We start from the raw sequence: 24,960 nt of genomic DNA, 5'->3' as shown, positions 1-24,960 counted from the left end.
GGTTTGAATCCTAGTGCTGCCATTTAATGAGTGAGTAGCTTAACTCTTCTGGGCCTCAGTTTTCTCGTTTGCACAAGAGGAACAATGATAGTGCCCCCGCCATAGGGATGTTCTAGGGAATAAGTGACTTAAGAATTGTGCAGGGCACTCAATATGTTAGATATGGCTAGCCCTTATTACAGGCTGTTCTTTAGGAAAGAAACTTACTTGCTAATTGCAAACAGTGGAGGAAAGGTTTGGGGTGCTACCAGATGGTATAACTGGGGGCCTCTCTTCATCTGAGGGTGGTGGGAATCAGGGGAAGTGCCCGTCGCTGAGCGAGGACTGAGGATTTTCATTTCCAGATGAGGAGACTGAGACCCAGAGAGGTCAAGGAACTTGAGCCAGAAATTGAATTCAGGTCTCTCTGACTCCAAACCTAGTGTTCTTTTTTCTGGGCCTCGGCTCTCCCCATAAAACATCAGCTGTCCAGTGGTTACTCACAGAAGATGTTCCACAGTCACAATGGAGCCAGGAAGGGCCTGGGAGAGCCCTGGGGTGGAGACTTTGAAGGTGGGCCTCTGGGCAAACTGGTCCTTAGGGGTAGGGGATGGGGTGGGGTAGGAAGTGTGTCTCAAGTCCCACAGGGGAACTCATAGGCAAGGAGAGTAGAGACCTGTCCTCTCTGGGCCCAGAAATTGGAGGGTCCTCTTGGGAACATCATCATCCTGTCCTTTCCCGGTGGTCTTATTTGTAGAACATCTTGTGTTGTTCTTAGGCTCAGCTGTCAGCTGCCCAGATGTGGCTCTGGCTTTCCAGGTGGGACTTTTTACTTGTTCTCAGCCACTGTGCGCTGATTGCATGCCTCCTTGTGGGGCTGTGCCAGGGCTGCCAGCCCTTCAGGATCTCTGGGATAAACTCTTTGGTTCTCTGCCACCCTCATTTGCTCCTTTCTCTGCCAGGAGAGCTCTCTGTGGAGCTGTCGGCCCACTTTCCACAAAGAGCACGAGGGCTTCTCCATCTCGCCAGTTTCTTCTCTGAGTTCTTTAAGCCAACAGAAGTCCCTCTTCTTGAAACTGTTGTACTTGTGTTGTGTGTGTGTTATGGACGCTCCTTGGAATCATCTTTTCAAGTTGCCTTTTAGGTTCCAGATCCAAGATCTTATAGCAGAGAAGAACCAAGATTCTTGTCAGCCAGCTGCCCTGGCTTTCTGGCACTCAGGAGCTTCCTTCTTTTCCTGGAAATGACTAGTAATGTCAACAGCTGCCCTTGCAGGTGCACGCTGTGTGCCAGGCACTGGGCTGTGTGCTTTATATACATTATTATATTTAATATTTACATCATCATATTGGATTGTAACAATTTTTACCTTCACTTGACATGTAAGAATGGAAGTTTGGAGAGAGTAAGTAACATCCTCACGGTCACATACAGAGCTGGGAATTGATCTGAAGTCTGACTCCAGAGCCCATCTCTCAGAGTCTACATTGCACTGTGTTCCCCTGAGGATGTTTCATGAAATAAACAAGAAAAGCCCTCCGTGGCGAAAGATGTTTATGAAACATTGCTGTTTCCACTCCTCTCTTGAAGATTTAAAATGCACACAAACACGCCAAAAGCCCCGAGAGGTCTTGCAGGGAAGAAACCTGTTTGTTTTTGTTTAAACTAGAATTTCACAGACTCTTTTAAAACACAGAATTCCTCTTCCTCCTTTTGCTCTTCTTTTTAATGGGATACTACTTAATGATCTCGCGTCCCTACTGTTTTCTGAAACACTCTGGCAACCACCATATTAGGCCAGTCTGTTCTCTTTGGACCTCAATTTCCCCATCTCTAAAATTAAGGGTTTGGGCATCCCACCACAATGGCATAACTGGTACTTGATTTGCCATCCAGCTGTAAGCAACTAGAAATCCAGCTAACATATAGGAATCAGTTGCTTTCAGACATTGAACTATAGACAGCTCAAGACTGTGGTTCCTGAGAGCAGAGAAACAAATGAGGTGAGGCCATCTTCAAACCATGGCACAGGAAGGTGGAACCCAAGCACGATGGGGCAGCCTCATTGACCTGGTTGGAGTTTGCGGAAGTTGGGCTCATCAGGGGGTCTCCTGGTGATCCTGCATTCATTCTGCCAGTTCGTTGTTGAGTAGGAATTCTAGGCCAGGCACTGGAGAGGGTTCTTGCAGGGAGGGTCATTTCAGCTGAGAGTTGAAGGATGAGTATGAGTCCATCAGGCAAGAAAAGTAGGGGGAGGAGGGATTTTGGAGGGAGAAGGACAGCATATGTGAAGGCACAGGGAGTAGGGGCAGGTATCTAAGCCCCACTGACAGTCCCCCACTGAACCCTGCCAGCTTAGACCTGGGCAGAGATTGGCTCGAAAATGGGAGGGCTGGACTTGAATAAGCCCCTTGCAAGCCTCAGCCAGGGCAGGAGGAGGGACATGAGTACAGTCATGCACCGCATAATGAAGTTTTGATCAACAATGGACCGCATATACCATGGTGGTCCTGTAAGATTATAACGGAGTTGAAAAACTCCTATGACCTAGTGACATTGTAGCCATCATAATGTTGTCGTGCAATGCATTACTCACTGGTTTGTGGTGATGCTGGAATAAACCAGTGACAATGCATAAACTACTGCATTGTCAGTTGTAGAAAAGTTTAGCACATATAATTATGTGCAGTACGTAATAGTTAATAATAATGACTATTACTGGTTTATGTACTTAATATACTATACTTTTAATCATTATTTTAGAGTGTACTTATTTTTAAAAAAGTTAACTGTAAAACAGCCTCTGGCAGGTCCTTCAGGAAGTGTCCCAGAAGAAGGCACCGTTTTCATAGGCGATGACAGCTACATGTGTGTTATTGCCCCTAAAGACCTCCCAGTGGGACAAGATCCGTGGAGGTGGGAGACGGCGATACTGATGATCCTGACCCTGTGCAGGCCTAGGCTAATGTGTGTGTGTGTGTGTGTGTGTGTCTGTGTCTTAGTTTTTAACAAAAAATTTTAAAAAACCAAAAAAAATTTTAAATAGAAAAAAGTGTGTAGAATAAAGATAGAAAATATTTTTGTGCAGCTGTACTATGTGCATGTGTCATTATAAAAGTCAAAAAATTCAAATTAAAACATTTCAGTAGGCTAAGGTTAATTTATTATTGAAGAAAGAAAACTATTTTTAAATAAATGGATTGTAGCCTAAGCATACAGTGTTTATAAAGCTCATGGTAGTGTACAGGAATATTCTAGGCCTTCATATTCACTTACCAGTCACTCAGTGGCTCACCCAGGGCAGCTTCCAGTCCTGCAGCTCCACTCCTGGTAAATTGCCTTATACAGGTGTACCATTTATTATGTTTTTTTTTTTTTCTTTTGAGACGGAGTCTCGCAAAAGACTCCGTTGCCTGGGCTGGAGTGCAGTGGTGTAATCTTGGCACACTGCAACCTGTGCCTCCAAGGTTCAAGTGATTCTCCTGCCTCAGCCTCCCAGGTAGCTGGGATTACAGGCTCGTGCCGACACACCCAGCTAACTTTTTGTATTTTTAGTAGAGACAGGGTTTTACCATGTTGTCCAGGTTGGTCTCGAACTCCTGACCTCGTGATTCTCCTGCCTTGGCCTCCCAAAGTGCTGGAATTACAGGTTTGAGCCACCGTGCCCGGCCCATTTATTATGTTTTATAGCATATTTTTACTGTGCATTTTCTGTGTTTAGATACGTAAATACTTACCATTGTGTTATTATTGCCTACAGTATTCAGTACAGGTTTGTAGCGTACGAGCAATAGGCTATGCTGAGCAGCCCAGGTCTGTGGAGTAGGCTGTACCATCTGCGTTTGTGTAAATACCTTCTGTGGTGTTCTCACAAAGACCAAATCACCTAACAATGCGTTTTCCAGAACGTATCCCTGTGGTTAAGCAATGCATGAGTATTAAGTGAGTGAGTGGAAGTGTGTGTCCCAAGGCGGGTGTGGCTGTTTTCTCAGTTCCGGGACCTGATCTCCAAGACCAGAGTGGGACGTCCTTGGGAATGCTGACCAGAACAGCCGGGGACAGGGTGGTCCTGGGGGCTGCGGGGAGGGTGGTTTCCCAGGGTGTGTGAGGAGCTACGCACCTCTCCCATTGGCTGCGGCCCTGCATGGGCTGACAGCGGAACTGCCTGCGCAGGAGACAGGCTCCTATTCAGGTGCCTCGCATTAATCTGCAGAGGGGTTGGCAGTAGCTGCTAATTTCCAATTTGCTTGTCTTTGAATGGGGGTAATTGCTGGGAGTTGCCAGTGTTCCAGGTTGTTCTCTGGAAGAAGGGGAGGAAGAAGGGGCTGTCTGTCGTGGGCTCTGCGGAGCGCTGCCTTCTGCACGGAGTGCGGTGAAGCCTCGTGGGGTGGAGTGAGGGGATAGTGGAATCATAGCCAGGCAGGGCCACAAGGGCCCTTGGAGACCACCTGATCTGACCTGCTCATTCTACAGGTGGAACTGAGATTCGGAGGGAGGGGATGTGCCCAGGACCACACAGGGTGGGCCTGACTAGGTGCTTGGCTCCAGCCAACAACTCAGCCATCCTTGGCATTGGCTGTGCCTCCCTTCCCCCATAGCCCCCCAGTCTCTCCAGGGCCCCCAAGGCTGGGGCGTGTGTGTCAAGAACTGCTTTGTCTTTCTCTGACTGCAGGAGACCAGCGCAGCGGTGGGGTCACTGAGGCCAGCAGCCTCCTGGGGGGCTCCCCGAGACGTCCCTGTGGCCGGAAGGGCTCCCCGTACCACACGGGGCAGCTGCACCCTGCAGTGCGTGTGGCAGACCTTCTGCAGCACATCAACCAGATGAAGACGGCTGAGGGTTACGGCTTCAAGCAGGAGTACGAGGTGCACGCCGGCCCCGGGCCAGCAGGACCCCTGCGGAGGCCTCACCTGGTTCTCACTCTCTGTGGACTCTGACCCTGGCAACCCTCAGCCTAGCCCTGGTTGGACCCCTGCTCTGACAGTTCCCAGCTCAACCTTTTTGACCTTGACTCAGACCCTCATCTGAATTTTAGACTGATACGGTTTTTCACTCTCATGCTAGCCCTGATTTGAAATCTGACCTTGAATCTTGTCTCCATCTCTATGTGGATTGTGATCGGGATCCTTATTCTGTCGCTAATCTGAACCTGCCCACCGACACTGACCTTGACCTAATCCCAGCCTGACATTGATCCTGAGTGTCATCCTAAGCTCCATTTGAACTCTGGATCTCATCTCACCTCTGTCTGAACTCCGATATCGCCCTTATCCTAATCTAAATCTGACCCCCACCTTTACCTTCTTTCTAATCCTTATTCTAAGCCTGACCCTTATTGCAAAATGTCTTTGAACCCTGACCCTCTTTTCCTCTTTTCTCATTTCCCTTCCCCCCACACGCCTTGGTTTTGACCCTGGTCCCTGGCTTTATGATAAAAGGACCCACAGTGACAGTGACTTTATCTCAGCTAAGTTCAGCTTGAACCTGGCCCTTATTGTCCCACTCCCATCCTGCCTACATCATCCCCATTGAGGGGAAGGGGCCCTTGAGTGAGGGTCCCTCTCTCCTACTGACCACCACTTCCCCTTCTGGTAGAGCTTCTTTGAAGGCTGGGACGCCACAAAGAAGAAAGACAAGGTCAAGGGCAGCCGGCAGGAGCCAATGCCTGCCTGTGAGTCCTCGGGAAGGGCCTGGGGTCCAGGGCAGTGGGCGGGAGGGCATCAGGAAGGGGAGCACAGCCAGGGTGAGCTGGGGCAGCCTCAGAGATGATAGTAGCATTGGCCACCTTTTATTGAGGGCCTGCCACACGCCACGCCCTGTGCTTATTTCATTTATTCCCGTCAATTCCCCTGTGAAGCGGGAAATACTATAATCCCCATTTTACAGATAAGGAAACTGAGGCTTGGGAGATTAAGATTCCTACTCAAGGTCTCAGAGCTAGTAATTGCCTGAGCAGCATACACTCTTGGGCCTCCTTGACTCCATAGCCCAGACTCTACCCCCTGGTGTGTCCTGTCTCCCATGGTGCCCAGAGACTACTGGTAGGCCCTGAGACTCTAGGTGCCCTGGTGGCCCTGCCTGTGCCCTATCCCCAGCCTCCAGGAATCCCTCCCTGACTGCCTAGCTTTGGGCTCCCCAGTTCAGCCCCTGCCCACCTGCTCTGTGTTTGCAGATGATCGGCACCGAGTGAAACTGCACCCGATGCTGGGAGACCCCAATGCTGACTACATTAATGCCAACTACATAGATGTGAGTGCCTTGCCCTGTCATTTCTGCAGACCTGGCCCTGCCCACTCCAGGCTTACTATCCAGGCAGGGCAGAAACCTGTTGGGATAAATGGGGGTTCAAGTGGCTGAGTTTGGAGTGCCCCCATCTCTGCAGTCAGTGCCAGGGTGCTCAGAGGAGGGAGGACAGTGGGCAGCAGATTCTGGAAGGCTTTCTGTAGGCTGGAGTTGGCCTGAGAGATGAGGTGCTTTAGGGAAGCAGAGCAAAGGGAAGAGGCAGACAGCTAGGCCAAGAGGTGAGGAAGGCGGGAGGCATGGAGAATGGGATTCTCACCGTGCACCGTGAGGCCGAAGAGGTAGGCAGGGGCTGGATTGTGAAGACCTCAAATGGTAGGCTCAGGAGTGGGGGCTTTTTCCTAGGGGCACCAGGGAGTTGTTAAAGTGTTTTGACCATAATCAGAGTGGTCCTTTAAGATTAATAACACACGTTTATCCAGCATGTACTGGGTGCCAAGCACTGTGCTAAGTACTTTACACCCAAGATCTCCTTTTCTGTAATTCCTCCACCCACCCTCCGAGGCACTTAGCACCATGACCTCACTTTACAGGTGAGGAAACCGGGGCTCAGAGACGCGACGCGACTTGTCCCGGGTTGCAGAGCTAGTGAGTGGTAAAGAAAGGACTCAAATCTCAGCCTGTCTTTGTCTCTAAAGCCTTTGCTGCTGTGAGGCTGTCCTGCCCCCTGCCGCAGCAGCAGGACTTGGATGGATGGGAGGAAGGGGCCAGAGACAGAGTAGGCAGCCAGGAGGAGGCTTGGGCTTGGGTGTCAAGGAGAGGTGATGAGTCTACTCCCTAGGTGTGGAAGAGGGGTGAGACGGGATGGGGCCCCTAACCCCTACAGCAAACCAAGTTTGGGAGAGCATCATTTAATCACGTATGAAATAAATTTTAAGCACTTCCTTTGTGCCACGCATTGTGCTGGGCACCAGGGATACAGATGTGAACAAGATAGTCATGACCTTTGCTTTCCTTGAACATATCTATTCAAGTGGGTGAGACAGATAGACATTTCTACAAATCAAAATAACTTCAGATTAGATGAACAAGCGCAGGCCAGGAGAGAGATCATACAGATTGAGTGTTACACAGCAGGCTGGTGGCAGAGCCAGGGCTGGTGTGGTGGGCTTTGTGGAGAAAGCAGGGCTTGAGCTGCCTCTAGGTGGCTGGAGAGGAGAGGGAAGAGTATCCCGGGTGGGGAGCTGCCTAAGCAAAGGCCTGGGGGGCCAGGCGGAGCAAGGCACAGGTCTGGGAGCCGAGGTAGTCAGGGCTTCTGGAGGTGGCCTCTCCTCTCCCTCTTCTTCTCCTCCTCCTGGGGCCAGATGTGCCATGCCATGTTTCCCAGAATCCCTTGCTGCCTCCCCCACTCATCCTATCCCTTGGTTGGAGTCAGGGCCAGGCCTGGCCTCGCAGACTTGGGCAGCTTTGGTGACAGTGGGCCTCTCCTTGGTCTTGTCAAGGTCCCAGTTGGCTTCTCTTGGGCCCTGGCAGGGACACACCACTCCCCACTCTGTGGCTCAGCCCGGCCCAGCCTGCCCGTCTCCGCTCTGCCTGCCTGCTCACATCGCCCATTCTGGCCACTCCTGTGCTCCGTCCACCTCCATCTGCCCCTGGCCTAATATCTGTCTCTTTTGCTTTGTACTGTTCCCTCACTGGAATCATTAAGATTCGGATAAACCGAGAAGTAAGTATCTCTCTCCCCTTCTCCTCCTCCTCCTCTTCCTCCCGTCTGTCTGACTGGCTGTCTCTCAGACTCTCACAGTCTCTGGCTGTCTCTCTCTCTCTGTCTCTGTCCTTCCTTTCTACTTACGTGCCCAGCACCAACCGTCCATTTCAGCAGCCTGGCCAGGGGCCGCCCAGGGCTGAAGATTGGAGAGTGTTCCTATTGTAAGCAGTTCCCTCCCATCCTCCACTCCCTTGAGCAGGGGCAGCAGTGTTGGGGGTGCTTCCCCTGCCCCATTCTGCACTGGTCACCACTGTCTGTCACCTTCCTTCCCTGGCCCCGCCATTCCCAAGGAGTCCTCCCTAGCTGCACCTTCTACAGGACCCTTTGGAGGGTGCAGGGGAAGCTGCCCTGGAGGGCCCTGTTTCTGCTGCTTGAGGGTCAAGATCTTGGACAGCCCCAGGTCAGCCCCCTAAAACTACTCTCCCTAGTGTTCAAATACCTTCATGATCAGTTTGCCTGAAACTCAACCCCGACCATTTTACCCTCAATTTAGCCCTAATTTGAATGTTTTTTGGAGGGAGCAGTTTGGATATTCTGTTTTTTAAAATTATACTTTTTTTTTTTTTTTTCTTTTTGAGACGGAGTTTCACTTTTGTTGCCCAGGCTGGAATGTAGTGGCACGATCTTGGCTCACCGCAACCTCTGCCTCCCCGGTTCAAGTGATTCTCCTGCCTCAGCCTCCCAAGTAATTGGGATTATAGGCATGTACCACCACGCCTGGCTAATTTTTGTATTTTTACTACAGATGGGGTTTCACCATGTTAGGCTGGTCTCAAACTCCTGACCTTAGGTGATCCACCTGCCTTGGCCTCCCAAAGTGCTGGGATTACAGGCATGAGCCACCACACCTGGCCCATGTTTTAGCCTTTTAAAATTAAAAAAAAAAAAAAAAAAAACTACCATAATTCATCTAGCTATTCTCTGATTTGATTTCTTTTTTCTTTTTTTTTTTTTGAGACAGGTTCTTGCTCTGTCACCTAGGCTGGAGGTCAGGGATGTGATAATGGCTCACTGCAGCCTTGAACTCATATGCACAAGCAATCCTCCTACCTCAGCCTACTGAGTAGCTGGGACTACAGGCATGTGCTGCCATGCCTGGCTAATTTTTTTCATTTTTTTTTTTTTAAAGAGATGGAGTCTTCCCAGCACTTTGGGAAGCCAAGGCAGGCAGATTGCTTGAGTCCAGGCGTTCGAGACCAGCGTGGGCAACATAGTGAGATTGTCTCTACAAAAAATACAAAAATTAGCTGGGTGTGGCGGCTCATGCCTGTAGTCCCAGATACTGGGGAGGCTGAAGTGGGAGGATCGCTTAAGCCCGGGAGGCGGAAGTTGCAGTGAGCCGAGATCATGCCATTGCACTCCAGACTGAGCAACAGCGCCAGTCCCTGACTCAAAAAAAAAAAAAAAAAAAAAAGAGAGAGAGAGAGATGGGGCCTCACTATGTTGCCTAGGCTGGGGATTTTTAATACGTATATACTATTTTCATAATATTTAATGACTGATATGCTATTTTGTGGGTGCTTTTTCCATATTGTCTCCTTTTTCCTTTAAAAAATATATTTCTTGGCTGGGTGCAGTGGCTCGCACCTGTAATGTCAGTACTTGGGGAGGCTGAGGCAGGAGGATTGCTTGAGCTCAGGAGTTAGACCAGCCTAGGTAACATAGTGAGACCCTGTTTCTACAAACAAACCAACAAACAAAAATTAGTTGCATATAGTGGCCTGTGCCTGTAGTCCCAGCTACTTGGGAGGCTGAGGTGGGAGGATTGCTTGAGCACTGGAGTTCGAGGCTGCAGTGGAGACAGTGGCATAGAGTGACAGCAGGAGGGAATTGAGCTAGATGTGAAGTTCCAGTGCTGAGGGCTGGGAGACGCTGGGAGGCTTTTCATCATTAGTCACTTTGACTGTGTTTTGGTCATTTTCACGGGAACAGTGAGCAGGTATCCAACAGAATCTCTGAGTGTTTGTCTTACTATTATCCTCATATTGCAGAGGAGAACAAAGGCTTAGAGAGGTTGAGAGCCTGGCTACTCAGAGGATGTTTTGAGGCCAGCAATATGGATACCCCCTGGGAGCTGGTGATGCAAAATCCTGGGCCCCACCCTAGACCTTTGAATCTGAATCTGCCTTTTAACAAGATCCCCGGGAGATTTATGTGCTCAAGAAAGACTGAGAAGCACCTTCTCAGCGCTCAAAGTTACACAGCTACTACTGCATAGCTGTGGCAGGGACCCAGGTCCATTCAGCTCCAGGACTCAGATTCTTCACCCCATAGTCAATCACCTTCTGCCCCAGCAATTCTTGACTTCCATTTGACACATTTGATTCATTTGTATCTTCAAGGATACCGCTTCAGCTTTAAAATAGTAGTAGTAGTAATAATAATGGCTGTTACTGATTAAGTACTGACTTTGTGCTAGACCCAGTGCCAGGCATTTAACATACTACTTTATTTGCTCCTCACAGCAGCCCCTCAGAGGTAAATGCTGTAATTGTTCCATTTTATAGACATGAAAATGGAGGCATAGAGAAATGAGGGGGTTTTTGCTCAAAGGCACACAGCTAGTAAGAGGTAGAGCTGGGATTTGAACCTTGGCAGTCTGGCCCCCGGGCTCCTCAGGCCTGGGAAGTTCACAAGACCAGAGTTGTTGCTGGGAGCTGTATTGAGAGTGTAAACTTGAGGTAGGGGCCTGGGCTAGTTTTCTCAGTGCCAGCCCTGCAGTACTAATTCCCCTTTCCGCATTGATGCCCTTGGTATCTGGTGAATTCTTTTGCTTAGAAAGATGAGGCCTTATGGCAGGACCTCATGGGTGGCCGTGGCCCTGGGGTGGCTTGTGGGAGGGCAGGTTTCTCTCCTCAGCTTGGGGGCTCTGGGGATGGAGGATGAAGTAGCTCTTGGCCTCTCTCCTGTGGGAGGTGGCACAGGTAAAGTGCTTAGCACAGTACATGACCATAACAGGGTCATTATTATTGATCTTAAAGATTTTAACATTTTATCTCAGGGCCGTGAGTAATGCCTGTGCCCATATACTTCCATCCTGAAGCCCTCATTTAGGCCCACCATGCTCTGAGTGACTGAGCAGTGGGGGGGCGGGGGGAGGTACTGTCCATGCTGGTTATCCCGAGGGGGGCTAGGATAACTGACAAACTCTGGTTACCCCACATTTGGGATCTGGGTTGTTTAGAGCTTCTGGAACCCTGGGAACAGGCAGGGCCATTGGGGACTCTGTCTCCCAACGACAGCCTCACGGAAAGCAGATGCCTCTCTCCACTTTATGGGTGGGGGGTCCCTCTAGGCACATAAAGGAGTCATGTCCTCTCTGGGGTTGCACAGTCCAGGTTGGATTAAGCCCACAACTCTGGTGTCCCAGCTGCATTTCTCCACTTCCTCGGGGACTAGGGGGGATGCAAAGTCACCCTGGGTAGGAGGTCCTAGGGACGCGAGGGAACAGTTCCCTGGTGGGGTACGGGTTCTGCCGCTGGGAGAGGAGGGCAGAGGGGGTGTGAGGGAGTGAGGGGCTGCTCTCTGGGGTCTAACCTTGCCCTCTCCTCCTGTTCCAGGGTTACCACAGGTCAAACCACTTCATAGCCACTCAAGGTACCTGACACCTCTGCCCACATGCGCCTTCCTGTGTGCCTCCCGGCATGCCGGAATGCCCTCAGCTTGCCTTTCTGCCTCCCCTACTGATCCACTTGGATTTCTGAATGTCCCCCAGCCCTCGCCACATTCTGGCTCCCTGCTTGTTCATCTGCTCCCTATTCTGCTGGGTCTCTTGGAATCTGGCCGACTGCCTTTGTCCCCTCTTTGTGTTTGTGTCTCTCTGTTGTGCTTAGTCCATCTGCGGTTGCTGGTCCACCTGCCTGTCTCCAAAGTGGTGTTTGCAAAAGGGCTAGCCGGGCTCAGGCCTCATGGGTGTGGGTTGGGCCTCTCGGTCTGGTGGCTGCCTGGGTTCTTCTGTTTGCATCTTTTTCCACGACTGTGCATCTGTCTGTCCCTCCTGGACACTCGTGCCATTGCCAAACCATCTGGCCCTCCTCCAGGGTCCCATTCAGGATGAGCGGGCTCTTTAGCCAGGCCCTCTCCTGATGCAGTGCAGCCTCAGGGCCCTACAGGCAGGCGTCAGCTGCAAGCTGGGTGTTGTGGGCGGCATGCAGCCCCTGTTGGGGCTCAGGAGGCCTCCTGGCCTAGGGCGTGGTGCTGGATGGTGCTGGGTGTGCTGACCTGGGGTGGAGACCTTGTCTCAGGGACAGGCATCCTCTGCATCCCCAGGGCCGAAGCCTGAGATGGTCTATGACTTCTGGCGCATGGTGTGGCAGGAGCACTGTTCCAGCATCGTCATGATCACCAAGCTGGTCGAGGTGGGCAGGGTAAGCCGGGCTGTGGGGCGAGCTGGGGCGCATGGCAGGCCAAGGGGGCAGCGACGAGCCCACTGAGTCCTGTCCTGTGGGGCCTTCAGGTGAAATGCTCACGGTATTGGCCAGAGGACTCAGACACCTACGGGGACATCAAGATCACGCTGGTGAAGACGGAGACCCTGGCTGAGTATGTCGTGCGCACTTTTGCCCTGGAGCGGGTGAGTCTCCCTGCCGCCTGTTCCCTGCAGAGGGTGCCTGAGCAGGGATCAGAGCCCACTCCCACTTCCCCCAACTCTGGGAGCAGGAGGGTGAGGAGCACACCACTGTCCATCCCAGCAAGGAAGCTACTTGGTCACTGTTTGCTGGGAACACTCTGGAAGGGCAGGAAGGTAACTGCCTTTGTTGGTGCCCATAAGAGGAAGCCGAGACAATGAAGGGGTTGACAGTATCTGCCAGGTGCTGGCTCCTACTCTGTGCTGAGCCTGCTACACATATTGTTTCAGTCCTGGAAAGCTCCGTGGGATTAGCCCAGATACGGAAAGTGAGGCTCAGAGGGCTTACGCCAGGCAGGAGAGGCCACATAGTCAGTGACTGGCTGGCGAGTCCTGTCCACGGTCCCATTTGATCTGCTCTGTAAAGTCCTCAGAGGAAAGATAGTTTTTTTCCTTTAAATTAAGACCCTGGGAGTCAAAATGATCTATGTTTACGCAACAACCTGGTGGCAGAGGTGAGTATTTCATAGCCCAGGTTTAGGCATCAGGCAGACCACTGTCCAAATCCTGCGTGTTGTCGGTTTCTCTGCCCTTGGGAAAGTGGCTTCTCCTCTTTGAGCCTTAGTTTTCTTGTTTGTACGATGGGACATTAATACCTACTTCATCAATAAATTGATCATTGGGATTAGTTGAGATTATACAATGAGACGCTCACCACAGTGCCTGGCACACAGCAGGTGTCTAATAGATGGTGCCAGGGACTCTGACTATTATTCCCATTGTCTCCCCAGAGAGGCTACTCTGCCCGGCACGAGGTCCGCCAGTTCCACTTCACAGCGTGGCCAGAGCATGGCGTCCCCTACCACGCCACGGGGCTGCTAGCTTTCATCCGGCGCGTGAAGGCCTCCACCCCACCTGATGCCGGGCCCATTGTCATCCACTGCAGGTAGGGGCACCGGGAATCCCAAGGAGAAAGGGGGCCCATCTCCCTGGGAAGTTGGGCTTGGGGTTGGGTTGGTTTAGGATCCCTAGTGGAGACCAGGCCTGGGTTCTCCTGCTTAGAGACAAAGTGCAGGAGGGAGCAACCCCCAAAGGCCCTGTCCCCTTTGAGCTTTGGCTCTGAAGTTGGCACCTTCGTGTGCTCCCCAAGACCTGTGAAGCCCCTTGACCCAGTTACTGAGGAGTCACTGGAGGTAGGGAAGGGCCTAGGGGCTGGTGAGACACTGCACGATTGAGTTCTGCCTGCTTTCAGTAAGCAGCTTTTCGTTGTACACCTGTCACGTGCTAGGCCTGGCCTGGGGGTGCGAAGGACTTCAGTTCTCTCCACCAAACCCAGTGGGCCTTGCCCACCCACTGGCCTTCACACCTTCTGCAGACCCTGACTGGCTCCCGTGACCCCAGCTGCCCTTCCTCTCTCTGCTTCCTCCCTGGCTCCACATCTTTCTCTTGCTTCTTAAATGGGGACCCAGCACGCTGTCCTGGTCTGCCCTCTGTCTCCTCCTGGAGAGCCTAACCCCCAACCTTTGTGTCTTTGTCCATGGCCTCTGGGTCTCACTGTGGTTCCTCTACTGTGTTCTTATCAGCTCCCCAGATGCCGCATGGTAGAGTCGTCCTCCCTGCCCTGCCGCCTAAACCAGCTTCTCTTTAATTTCTTTAGGCCTCTTTGAGATGCCATCTTTTAAAAACAAAACTTTATTGATATATAATACACTTAAAGCAAAGTGCAGAAATATGTTTAAAAATATGAATTTTCATCAACTGGGCACACCTGTGAAATAACCAGCTCTACTCAGATTAAGAAACAGAATATTGGCTGGGCACAGGGGCTCATGCCTGTAATCTCAGCACTTTGGGAAGCCAAGGTGGGAGGATCATTTGAGGCCAACAGTTCGAGACCAGCCTGGGCAACATAATGAGACCTCATTGCTACAAAAATAAAAAAAATTAGTGGGGCGTGGTGGCACAAGCCTGTAGTCCCAGCTACCTGTGAGGCTGAGGCGGGAGGTTTGTTTGAGTATGGGAGTTCCAGGTTACAGTAAACTGTAATTGCACCACTGTACTCCAGCCTGGGCAACAGAGCGAGACTGTGCCTCTAAAAAAATTTTTTTTTAAAGTAAAGAAAGGAACAGAACATGAACAGTTCCCAGAAGCCCCCTTGAGCCCGTTTCTGGCCTGAATTCCCCCATCCCCAGTCCCAGAGAAATCACTGTTCTGACTTCTACAGCAAAGTTAGTTTCGCATGTTTTTGGACTTGTCATAAATGGAATCATACAGCATATACTGTTTGCTGTTTGTCTTCTTTCCCTCAGCCTTAGGTTTGTGAGGTTCATCCATAGTGGATCATCTTCCATCGAGTGCATAAATGACAGTGTGTTTGTCCATTCTGCCACGATAGGCATTTGGGTTGTTTCCAGTCTTGAGCTATTATGAGTAGTGCTGCTAAGGACATTCGATCGTATGTCTTTTGGCCAAGAAATGTATTTCTTTCTGTGTGGTATACATGTAGGAGTAGAACTGTTATCTGTGTGAACGTTCAGCTTTAGGAGATACTGCTGAGCAGTTGTCCAAGGGGGTTGTGCTAAGTTAAGCCCCACTAGGGATATACAGGATATTCAGTTGCTATATGTCCTTGCCAGCACGTGGATGCCACCATTTTGAAACCTGAAATCTTGCTGTCATCTTTGTCCACTCTCCTTCCCCTTCAACTCTGCACAACCTTGTGTGAGGACAGGGATCTTGATGTGCCTCCAGTCAAATTAGGGAGATAGCCACATACACAATGACTTTGTAGCAAGGAGAGTGTTTTATTGAATTAATTAATTAATTTTTTTTTTGAGACAGGATCTTGTTCTGTCATCCAGGCTGAAGTGCAGTGGTGTGGTCTCGGCTCACTGCAACCTCCACCTCCTGGGTTCAAGCGATCTTCTGCCTCAGCCTCCTGAGTAGCTGGGATTACAGGCACGTGCCACCACACCCAGCTAATTTGTGTATTTTTTGGTAGAGACAGGATTTCATTATGTTGGCCAGGCTGGTCTCGAACTCCTGACCTCAAGTGATCCATCCACCTCAGCCTCCCAGAGTGCTGGGGTTAGCCACCGTGCGTGGCCGTGAAGAGTGTTTTAATAAAAACCTGCCCACATTGCTTTGGGACCTCGAAAGAATGACATCATTCTGGAAGGGTCAGGGATGCTCCAGTGGCTATGTGAATGGGTATGAGTGTGTGGGCTTTTCAAGGATGTGCAGGAGATTTGGTGGTTTTCAGGAGGAAAGAACATTCTTGAATTAGCTCCGAGGGTCATCTCTCCTAATCTAAGTTGCTAGGTTGAGCCAGTGTCACCTTTGCATTTTCCCCATCCTCTCTCCTCTCCTTCCCCTCTGGCACATTTCACCAGAGCTCTTCCATCCAGCAGCCTGCGCCCTGGCTCCTTACTTGGGGAGGGGCAATCATCTCTGTGTCCCTGTCCCCTGTATGGTGTGGACATGGCCAGTGCCCTCCTCTCTTCTTCTCCTTAGTCCCGGGCTTCCTCCCCAAAGCTCTGACATGGCCTGGGGCTGCTCTCTCTCCAGCGCGGGCACCGGCCGCACAGGTTGCTACATTGTCCTGGATGTGATGCTGGACATGGCAGAGTGTGAGGGCGTCGTGGACATTTACAACTGTGTGAAGACTCTCTGCTCCCGCCGCGTCAACATGATCCAGACTGAGGTGCGGGAACCTGGCCCTGTCCCCGCCATTACTTCTAGGACTGGAGTTTCTCATAAAGGAGCCTGGAGCCGGCGGGGCATGCCCAGAGGGTGTCCTGAGGCTCTTCCCTTCCCTCAGATCATCCCTGACCTTGAGCCGCCAGCCGCATAGGGTCATCCTGGACTGCTCCCCTGTGTTCTGTTGGGTGGGGTCAGACAACGGGTCCTGTAGCTGACATACCTGGGATTGCATCCTCACTGGATGTGTGATCGTGGGCTGTCCCCCACCTCTCAGAGCACCTCACGGGGTTGTTATAGGGGATAGGGATGAAATAGGAGATAAAGGGGGCATGTCCATGGAGGTTGTTTCAGGTAGGCTTGGTGCAGCCTGTAGTAACACACGGTTGGCCTCTACCTCAGAGCACCCTGCCTCAACTTTGAGCTTGCTTAAGCCCCATCACCACAGATCTCCAGCTTCTAGGCCCCTCCTCGGCCTCATTCTCGTCTCCTGTTCCAGGAGCAGTACATCTTCATTCATGATGCAATCTTGGAGGCCTGCCTGTGTGGGGAGACCACCATCCCTGTCAGTGAGTTCAAGGCCACCTACAAGGAGATGATCCGCATTGATCCTCAGAGTAATTCCTCCCAGCTGCGGGAAGAGTTCCAGGTGGGGGACGAGTGCACGTGTATAGGGGTGTGTGTGTGTGTGTGTGTGTGTGTGTTGGGGTGTCCTCAGTATTGCAGGAGTCATTGAAGGCCGAGAAGCAGGGACTAGCCTGAGGCCACAGCTGGAGGGACAGAGCTGAGCTACTAGGAAGGACTTTGGGACAGCAGAAGAGGGAGTACATCAAAGCAGTTAAGAGCCCAGGCTTTGAAGTCAGATAAACCCAGGTTCAAATCCTGGCTTACCTAGTTAAGAGCTGTGAGTATCCTTGAACAAGTCCCTTTACCTCTCTGAGCCTCAGTTTTGTTACCCAGAGAAGAAAAGTATGAATATGTCCCTTGGAGTGTTTGTATTCATTGGGATTCTTTTGGTTGTGAGTGATAAAAATCCAGCTTTTGTAACTGAAAAGCCTGAGGATTGTGCAGCTTCAGTCGTGGCTGGATCCAGGGGCTCAGATGATGATGCCAACACGTGGTTTCTCTCTGCCTTGGTTCTGCTCTCCTGTTTTGGCTTCATTTTCAGACTTGCACCTGGCCCCCAGCAGTGCTGGGCTCCTGTCATCTCTATTGTCCAGTGACTCTGGAAAAAGGCACTTCCTCCCAGAATCCCCCCAAAAGTCCTAGATCAGACTCTCATGTTCCCATCCCTGGACCAGTCACAGGTCAGAGAGATGGAGCTCGCTGATTGCCCCTGGCTCTGGTCACATACCCAACGCCTGGCTCTTGGGGCAGGACCCGGCTCACCATATCACATGGCTGAGATGGGAAAAGGCTGGTTCTCCAGAGAAGCCTGAGAGTGATCACTGGGTGGGCAGAGACCTCAGTAGTCCTCTCCACTCCAGGGTTCCTGCAATGGCTCAGCAGGATGGCACATGCTGGGGACCTGGCACTTCTCACAGGAGGTGCAGGATTCCCGGAGGAGGGTGTCAGGCTTTGGGGATATGATAGACTGCGTTCCCTGTGAGGGATCTCCAAGAACAAGAGAAAGAAACAGAGCCCCTGGGTCTGGCTGCATGAGGTGTGAAGGCATGGGGGTGGAGGAGATGCTCCAGAGATCCGGGTGTGATTCAGTGCCCGGTGCTTAGGACTTCATTCTGTTCAGACAGGGCCATGACCAAGGAAGGTGACCCCCTCTCCAAGTGCCTGGAGTCCGCTTTGTGGAGGGCATGAGGTTTCAGGGGTTGCCTCAGTGAAGGCACTGATGAGCTAGTAGAGATCCTCACTGTGCTCGTCTGTGTGTGCCGAGCTCAGCCCAGTGCTTGTCATGATCTCACTTTGGCCTCTCAACAGCCCCTTGAAGTAGGCGTATTACTTCCCTATTTCACAGTCGAGGAAACGGAGGCAGAGAGATGCAGTAGCTTGTCTGAGGTTATGTGGGTGGCAAGGAGGTAGACTCTGGTCTCTAGAGCTCTGTCCAGGCCCTACAATGGCCTAGAGACCGGGAGTCTGGGTCCCTGCCCTGTACCCTTCTCTCTGGACCTCAGTTTCTCCATCCATAAAATGGGGTTAGTAACTCAGTCCAGCCTCCTTCACGGGGATGTGAGGAGGCCCAGCAAGCTCTGGACATAACTCTCTGTCCCCACCCCCGCTCCCTGTAGACGCTGAACTCGGTCACCCCGCCGCTGGACGTGGAGGAGTGCAGCATCGCCCTGTTGCCCCGAAACCGCGACAAGAACCGCAGCATGGACGTCCTGCCGCCCGACCGCTGCCTGCCCTTCCTCATCTCCACTGATGGGGACCCCAACAACTACATTAATGCGGCTCTGACTGATGTGAGAGCTCGGGGTGGAGGGGGCTCTGGGGCTCCCCCTCCCGGCAGCATCAGGGAAGGTCCAGGGGCCAAGGGAACAGAGCTGAAGGCTCTGGTTGGGGGAACCCCTGCCCATTCTGGGGAACAGGATCGTGCGTGACTCTCCTACCCCTAGGGATCTTCCATTCAGGGCATTCAAGCCAGTGTCCCCCACACTCTGCCTGAGCGGGGTCTGTTTGTGGAGTTCAGGCAGGGCTGTCTCCAGGATCAGGCCCAGCAGAGCCTGGGGTAGGATGAGTGATTCAGGGGGCTTTGGCTGGGGAGACCTCGAGGGTTTGGGGATGGAACTTGAGACCTGATGTCTGCAGCCAGGGGAGCTTGTCCTGGGGAGAATGAGCTGGAGTCCGCTCCAGGACCAGGCCTGGGACAGTGATCTCTGGCCCCATTCTTCCCTGGGTGGGCATGGGCCCTCTGAGGGCTCAGGAGCCGTTTAGAAGTCTCTTTCCCTGCTCGCAGCTCAGAGGCTTTGCTTCCTTTACTGAGGGTTGCAAGCAGCGCAGGAGATGGGTGCTGGCATTTTAGGCCCCTGATAAATGGCTCCAAGATGCTGCTGTCTGAGGCAGGAAGGGTCTAGGATTATTATCCCTATTCCTCTGCGACACTGGAACCAGTTCATATGTAGACACAGGAGACACACGGGTGGAGATCAAAAGTTATAGATAAAACTGGAGATGGAGTTTGAGATGTGTGGCCAATGGGTGGGCCGCTCCTTCGCCTCTCCCCAATATAGCTGTGTAACCGCAGGCCACCCCTCCCCGTCAGGGACTGGCCGTTACTGGCAGGGAGCAGGAGCAGTTGACTGCATGCTTTCCGAGGGTAGGCTGGCCTCAAAAAAGAGGGAGTGGAGCCAAGCAGCCTCGCTTATGGGAGGAGTGAGTGAAGGGTGGGCCAGGGCCAGGTGTGTCACCGCTGCGTCTCTCCACACAGAAATCAGGGATGCCGACAGGGAAGGTTCTCCCACAGCGGGTAAGAGGGAGATGGACTTTTTATGGCCTGATGCCTGGCCAGGAACCCCTTGGCAGGACAGTGCAGGGGACAGCGGGGTTTCTTTAAAGAGGGTGACCTCCCAGGGGGCTTCTGGGCATCAGCTGAAGGAGAGGGGAAGAGCAGCCCTAGCCACTGATGGGAGAGATGTGAGGGGCCCATCAGTCACTGTCACTCAGCTTGGTGGGGAATGTGTGCTCACATGCTCGCCTGGGGACATCCGGCCTGCTGAGGGGTCAGGGGTCCTGGAGGAGTAGCATGTAGTGCTGGGAAGATCTTTGAACTAAACTTAGAAAGCTGTACTCTCGTGCCCAGCCCCCTCCTTGACCTTAGGGTACCCATCTGCACAATGGGGGCCTGGAAGGGAGACTGTCTGAGGGTCCTGAGCTGGGGCTCCCTGGCCCTGATGGGTGGGTTATCACATGGAGAAGTTCTGGGGCAGCCCTGTCCCCTCCTGAGGTCATTGATGCCTCTGATGTCTGACCCCAGCCATGCGGGTCCTATTGGCTCAGGAGCCAGGAGGCCCCATTTCTCAGACAGGCCCTGAACTCGTCAGTGAGGGGCCAGCTGGAATCTTTTTTTGGTGGTCAAGTCTTCAAGGAGCCTCGTTGGGCACCCAGGCCTGAGTTTTGGAGTCTGGCTGGGCCTGGCCTTGAGGAGTTGTTAATCAAGAGCCTTCAGAAAGTCCTGGAGAGGGACCACTGGGGGACCAGGGGGGCTCCTTGTTTCTCTGCACCACAACTTGCAGGATTACAAAGGGCAGATCAAGATTCGGTCAGGGCCCAAGTCAGGGTCAAGGCCAGAAGAAGCCAGACAAAGACCAGGGTCATGGGAGCCTGTGCCAGCCCCTAGGTTGGGAGGAAGACTGGGGGTCAGGAGAAGAGCTCAGGAAAGAGAGGGGGATGTGGCACAGGGTGGGGCAGGGCAGGTCACCAGGGGAGCCTGGGAGCCAGATCTCTGATGGGAGAAGGCCAGGTGCCAGCTCCCCTGGCAGGACGAGGGAGCAGTGAGCAGCGTCAGGGCCTGTCACTGCCTGGGGAGCCTGGGGTCCCAGACCCTTCATTGATGGAGTTGGGAGGGACCTAGAGATTTATTTATTCAAAATATTTACTGAGCCCCTACAGGGCTCTGGGTGGAGACCACACCCTGGAAGCTCTGCTCTCCTGAACCTTGCTTTTAGGAGATGGAGTGGGATGGCTAGGAAATAAATATACAATGAAATGTCATCAACTGGAAATTTCTACAAAAACAGCCAGGCAAAGTGTTTAATGTGGATGTGGGGTGTTGGCGGGGGCTATTTTTGATGAGGTGGTAGGGGAGGGCTTCTTTGAGGAGGTGATAAGCAAAGACCAGAAAGAAGTGAGGGAGAGAGCCATATAGACATTTGGGAAATTTGGCTTAGGCAGCCAAAATAGCAGATGCCGAAGCGCAAGGGCAGGGAGTAAGCTTGGCCAGCCTCTGCCGTGAGCTCAGCCTCATGCCCAAGCTCCCCTCACCATACCTTTGGAAACTTTTGCTGTTTAGTTCTGGAGGGTCCTGGGCTTGGTGCCCAGAGGCCTGGGCCCACCCTGTCAACCCAGGGCCTCCGTGTGCCGACCAACATCAGAAATGGCCCACTGGAGGCAGCCTGCTCCCATGGGGCACAACCGCCCAACTCAGGGTGGGCAGTGCGGGAAGACAGTCTGGGGCAGAGGCTCAGCCCAGGCCAGGGGCCGGGAACAGGGCCCTGCTGAGTCCCGGTTTCCCTGCAGAGCTACACACGGAGCGCGGCCTTCATCGTGACCCTGCACCCGCTGCAGAGCACCATGCCTGACTTCTGGCGGCTGGTTTACGACTACGGGTGCACCTCCATCGTCATGCTCAACCAGCTGAACCAGTCCAACTCTGCCTGGGTGAGGCCTCCACTGGCCAGGCCGACAGGCCACCTGCTGCCCAGGTCCTCTGTGTATTCAGCGGCATGGTCCCCAAAGCCAAGAGTTGGGGGTCCCAGCTCTGCCATCTATTTATTGTGTGACGAGTCATACACCTTCTTAGAGCCTCAGTTTCCTCATCTGTAAAACAAGGGTGTCAGATGGGAGACCACTAGTTGCTCTTTTTCTTTTCTTTTTTTGAGACAAGGTCTCACTCTTGCCCGGGCTGGAGTGCAGTAGTGGGATCGTAGCTCACTGAGTTGTGCAGCCTTGACCTCCTGGGCCCAAGCCATCCTTCCACCTCAGCCTGTCGAGTAGCTGGGACTACAGGCTGCATCACCACAGCTGGCTGATTTTTTTTTTTTTTTAAATTAGAAACACAGTCTCACTATGTCGCCTGGGCTGGTCTTGAACACCTGGCCTCAAGTGATCCTCCCACCTTGGCCTCCCAAAGTACTGGGATTACAGGCATGAGCCATTGCATCTGTCCACAGTTGCTCTTTATTGGCCCCCTGCTAAGCCAGGGACTGCTTTGCACTCATGGTTTTATTTAGAATCTATAATGACATTGGAGGGAAGGCTTCAGTGAGAAAGTTAAGACCCAAAGAGGTACAGTGCCTTCTCCAGGGCCACATGGCTGGGGAGGGGCAGAGCTGTGCTCCCCAGCCTCGACTGCCTCATTCCAGAGCTTCTGCTCTTTTAGTCACTCCACTAAAGCACCCTTCATGGGGGCCTCCGAGGTAGAGTACAATTCAAGCCTCCTACTTTCTGACTGTTTGATCTAGGGTAAGTTGATTGACCTCTTTGAGTTTCACTTTCCTTCTCTGTAAAATGAGGGCCATCACAGGACCTGTTCTTAAGGGTAAGTTATTGTGAGGACCAGGTCAGGTGTGCATAGGATGCATGGCACTGCTGTGTCTGGTGCACAGTAGGCATGTGGTACGTGTAGGCAGTAGGCAGGGACAAAGATGATGAGTGTGACAGTTGCATTTGAGATTGGTCCAGACACTGGTTCAGTGACCTCAGCCTGGGGGCAGCCCCTCTGACTCCCCCATTTCCCTTTGGAGCTCCCAAGAAGTACAGATACCCAGCCTTCCAACCCTGCCTGACCATGTGCTGTAAGTCTCTGGACCCCTTCCCACTCCGGCTTTCTGCTGGGCTCGGGGCTAGGAAGATTTGCTGTAAAATGAGTACAACAGCTTCTTAATGGCCTCCTGGAGAATATTTCATTAACTGGGCTCTTTATGCATCAGGCACTTTGTGAAAATGACCCAGGACTACAGGGTAATGGGCCTCAGCCCTGGGTGTAGCAGGAACCATCCTTGAGGGTAGAGGGGAGAGGCCCAGAGGGAGGGTCACGCAGACATCATTCACTGGGCACTGATTTGCTCATCTGCTCAACCAACTTGGCCCATGAACTGCTCCCTGCAGTGGGCAGGGAGGAGACAGAGGCAGAAGAGACACAGCCCCTCCCAGATCTCATGGTCCAGGAGGAAACAGGTAGAAAAACTGATAGTGACAGCACAGAGGGAAAAGGGCTTTCAAAGAGCCGGCACAGGGACAGAGAAACCCGGGGGACCATGTATCAGCGACGGCTTCCTGGAGGAGGTAGTGTCTGACCGGAGATATGTGGGAAGGGCAGAGTTGACTAGCTGAGGAGGTGGAGGAGGAGTGACCCGTGGAGAGGGAGCAGCCTGTGCAGAGTTCTGAATGCACAGGGTTGCCAGGACCTGAGGCAAAACGGGGAAGGTGGTGTCCTCCTGTCATGGGCTGTGGTCAGAGGGGATTGGTGAGCATGGTGTCTTTTTGGAAGAGGTTGGGAGGCATTTTACAGATGGAGAAACTGGGGCCAAGAGAAAGGAAGAGCCTTTCCTGGGCTTCAGGCAGAGCTGAGACTAGAAACTGAGGCTCAGGATACTTAGCCTGGAGGATGTGTGTGTGCGCGCGTATGTGTGTGTGCACGTGTGTGTATATGTACGTGTGTGTGTGTGTGTGTGTGTGTGAGGTCGGAGGGCTGTACCTCCTCTGTTCCTCCACAGTCTGGAGTCTGGGAGGGGGTTGTATTTAGGACACTGACTCCATGGAGGGGTCCTGGGGCAGAAGTGGGAGTACTGAACTGTGTTGCAGCGTCAGGGACACCCCACCTCTGGGAGCTGGTGCTGAAGGGCAGAGGCAGTGAGAGAGAAGTCTGGGGGAGGTTCTGGGGTGGGGGGGAGTGATCCAGGCCTATTCCTGGACGCAGGCAGCCTCATGTAGGAGCGTGTGAACCGGTTAAGGTGTAGCTTTCTAGCTGCACAGCAGTAGGCATCAGTGCACTGTTTGCGAAGGGTTCGTCTTGGCTGATCTGAACATGTCAGTGCAGAACGTATTGGGGCAGGTGTGCCTTGCAGCCTGTGGGTGATTGGTGGTGACTGGAGGGCTGCTGAAGGTGAGTCTGGAGTGAGTGGGTGGGCCAGGGTGCGTGGGAGCTACAGGGCAAATGTGGAGCCCTGGGAGTGGGCATGGCTGTGGGGTGAGCCCCGGCCAGGCTCTACTCAGCTCTCCCCTCTCCGTGCCCATGCCCAGCCCTGCCTGCAGTACTGGCCAGAGCCAGGCCGGCAGCAGTATGGCCTCATGGAGGTGGAGTTTATGTCGGGCACAGCAGATGAAGACTTAGTGGCCCGAGTCTTCCGGGTGCAGAACATCTCTCGGGTGAGTGCTCTGAGGATCCCCAGCGAAAGAACCTGGGTGGTGGCTGGGGCAGCTTTTAATGACCCTCCGGGTCATCAGGGGCCCCTGGGACTCTGGTGCTCATGTCCCCGTGGCTGGCTGCCCCTGTCTCCAGCTGCAGGAGGGGCATCTGCTGGTGCGGCACTTCCAGTTCCTGCGCTGGTCTGCATACCGGGACACGCCTGACTCCAAGAAGGCCTTCCTGCACCTGCTGGCTGAGGTGGACAAGTGGCAGGCCGAGAGTGGGGATGGGCGCACCATTGTGCACTGCCTGTGAGTACCTGCCCTGCAGGAGGGCGGGTGGAGGGGTTGGGGAGCCAGGGGCAGAGGTCCAGTCTGAAAGGGTGCCAGCTTTGCAGTCCAGCCAAACCCCTGGGCTCTCAGATGCTGCCCAACCAGCCAAGGCTGGCCCTGGAGGAATCCAGTCAGTTTCCAGGCTATAGACTCAGCCCTGAACAACCGCCTAGTACCCTCTGTGTGATATCTGACTTCACCAATTTGAGAGTCCTTTGTCAGAATTTTTTACCCCATTAGATTGTGGCACACTTTTTATGCCAACAGAATACCAGCCTTTGTTCATGCATGCACACATGTGACTTTTTCAATCCATCCATCCATCCATCCATCCATCCATCCATCCATCCATCCATC

At 52.8% G+C, this 24,960-nt stretch overlaps 1 protein-coding gene across 4 annotated transcripts in view; it reads left to right on the top strand.

The window, feature by feature from the left end:
* PTPRU (protein tyrosine phosphatase receptor type U) overlaps window positions 1–24,960 on the top strand; it is an 89,332-nt gene that overhangs the window by 61,743 nt on the left and 2,629 nt on the right. For 2 of the 4 annotated variants that reach the window (XM_023219545.2, XM_023219543.2), the window contains 13 exons: window positions 4,652–4,842; window positions 5,573–5,648; window positions 6,150–6,226; window positions 11,546–11,582; window positions 12,255–12,352; window positions 12,442–12,558; window positions 13,344–13,498; window positions 16,120–16,255; window positions 16,751–16,900; window positions 18,495–18,668; window positions 21,442–21,582; window positions 24,166–24,291; window positions 24,425–24,582. In XM_023219545.2, coding sequence (XP_023075313.1) covers window positions 4,652–4,842; window positions 5,573–5,648; window positions 6,150–6,226; window positions 11,546–11,582; window positions 12,255–12,352; window positions 12,442–12,558; window positions 13,344–13,498; window positions 16,120–16,255; window positions 16,751–16,900; window positions 18,495–18,668; window positions 21,442–21,582; window positions 24,166–24,291; window positions 24,425–24,582 — 1,636 coding nt within the window. Of the gene's footprint in view, window positions 1–4,651; window positions 4,843–5,572; window positions 5,649–6,149; window positions 6,227–7,925; window positions 7,944–11,545; window positions 11,583–12,254; window positions 12,353–12,441; window positions 12,559–13,343; window positions 13,499–16,119; window positions 16,256–16,750; window positions 16,901–18,494; window positions 18,669–21,441; window positions 21,583–24,165; window positions 24,292–24,424; window positions 24,583–24,960 lie in introns of all 4 variants that reach the window. The other 2 variants (XM_023219544.2, XM_023219546.2) reach the window with 2 other exon arrangements.

The sequence above is a fragment of the Piliocolobus tephrosceles genome, chromosome 1, assembly GCF_002776525.5.
Source record: "Piliocolobus tephrosceles isolate RC106 chromosome 1, ASM277652v3, whole genome shotgun sequence".
Taxonomy (NCBI): Eukaryota; Metazoa; Chordata; class Mammalia; order Primates; family Cercopithecidae; genus Piliocolobus; species Piliocolobus tephrosceles.
Note: the sequence above shows the minus strand (reverse complement) of the source record. Positions and strands in the feature narration are given on the sequence as shown.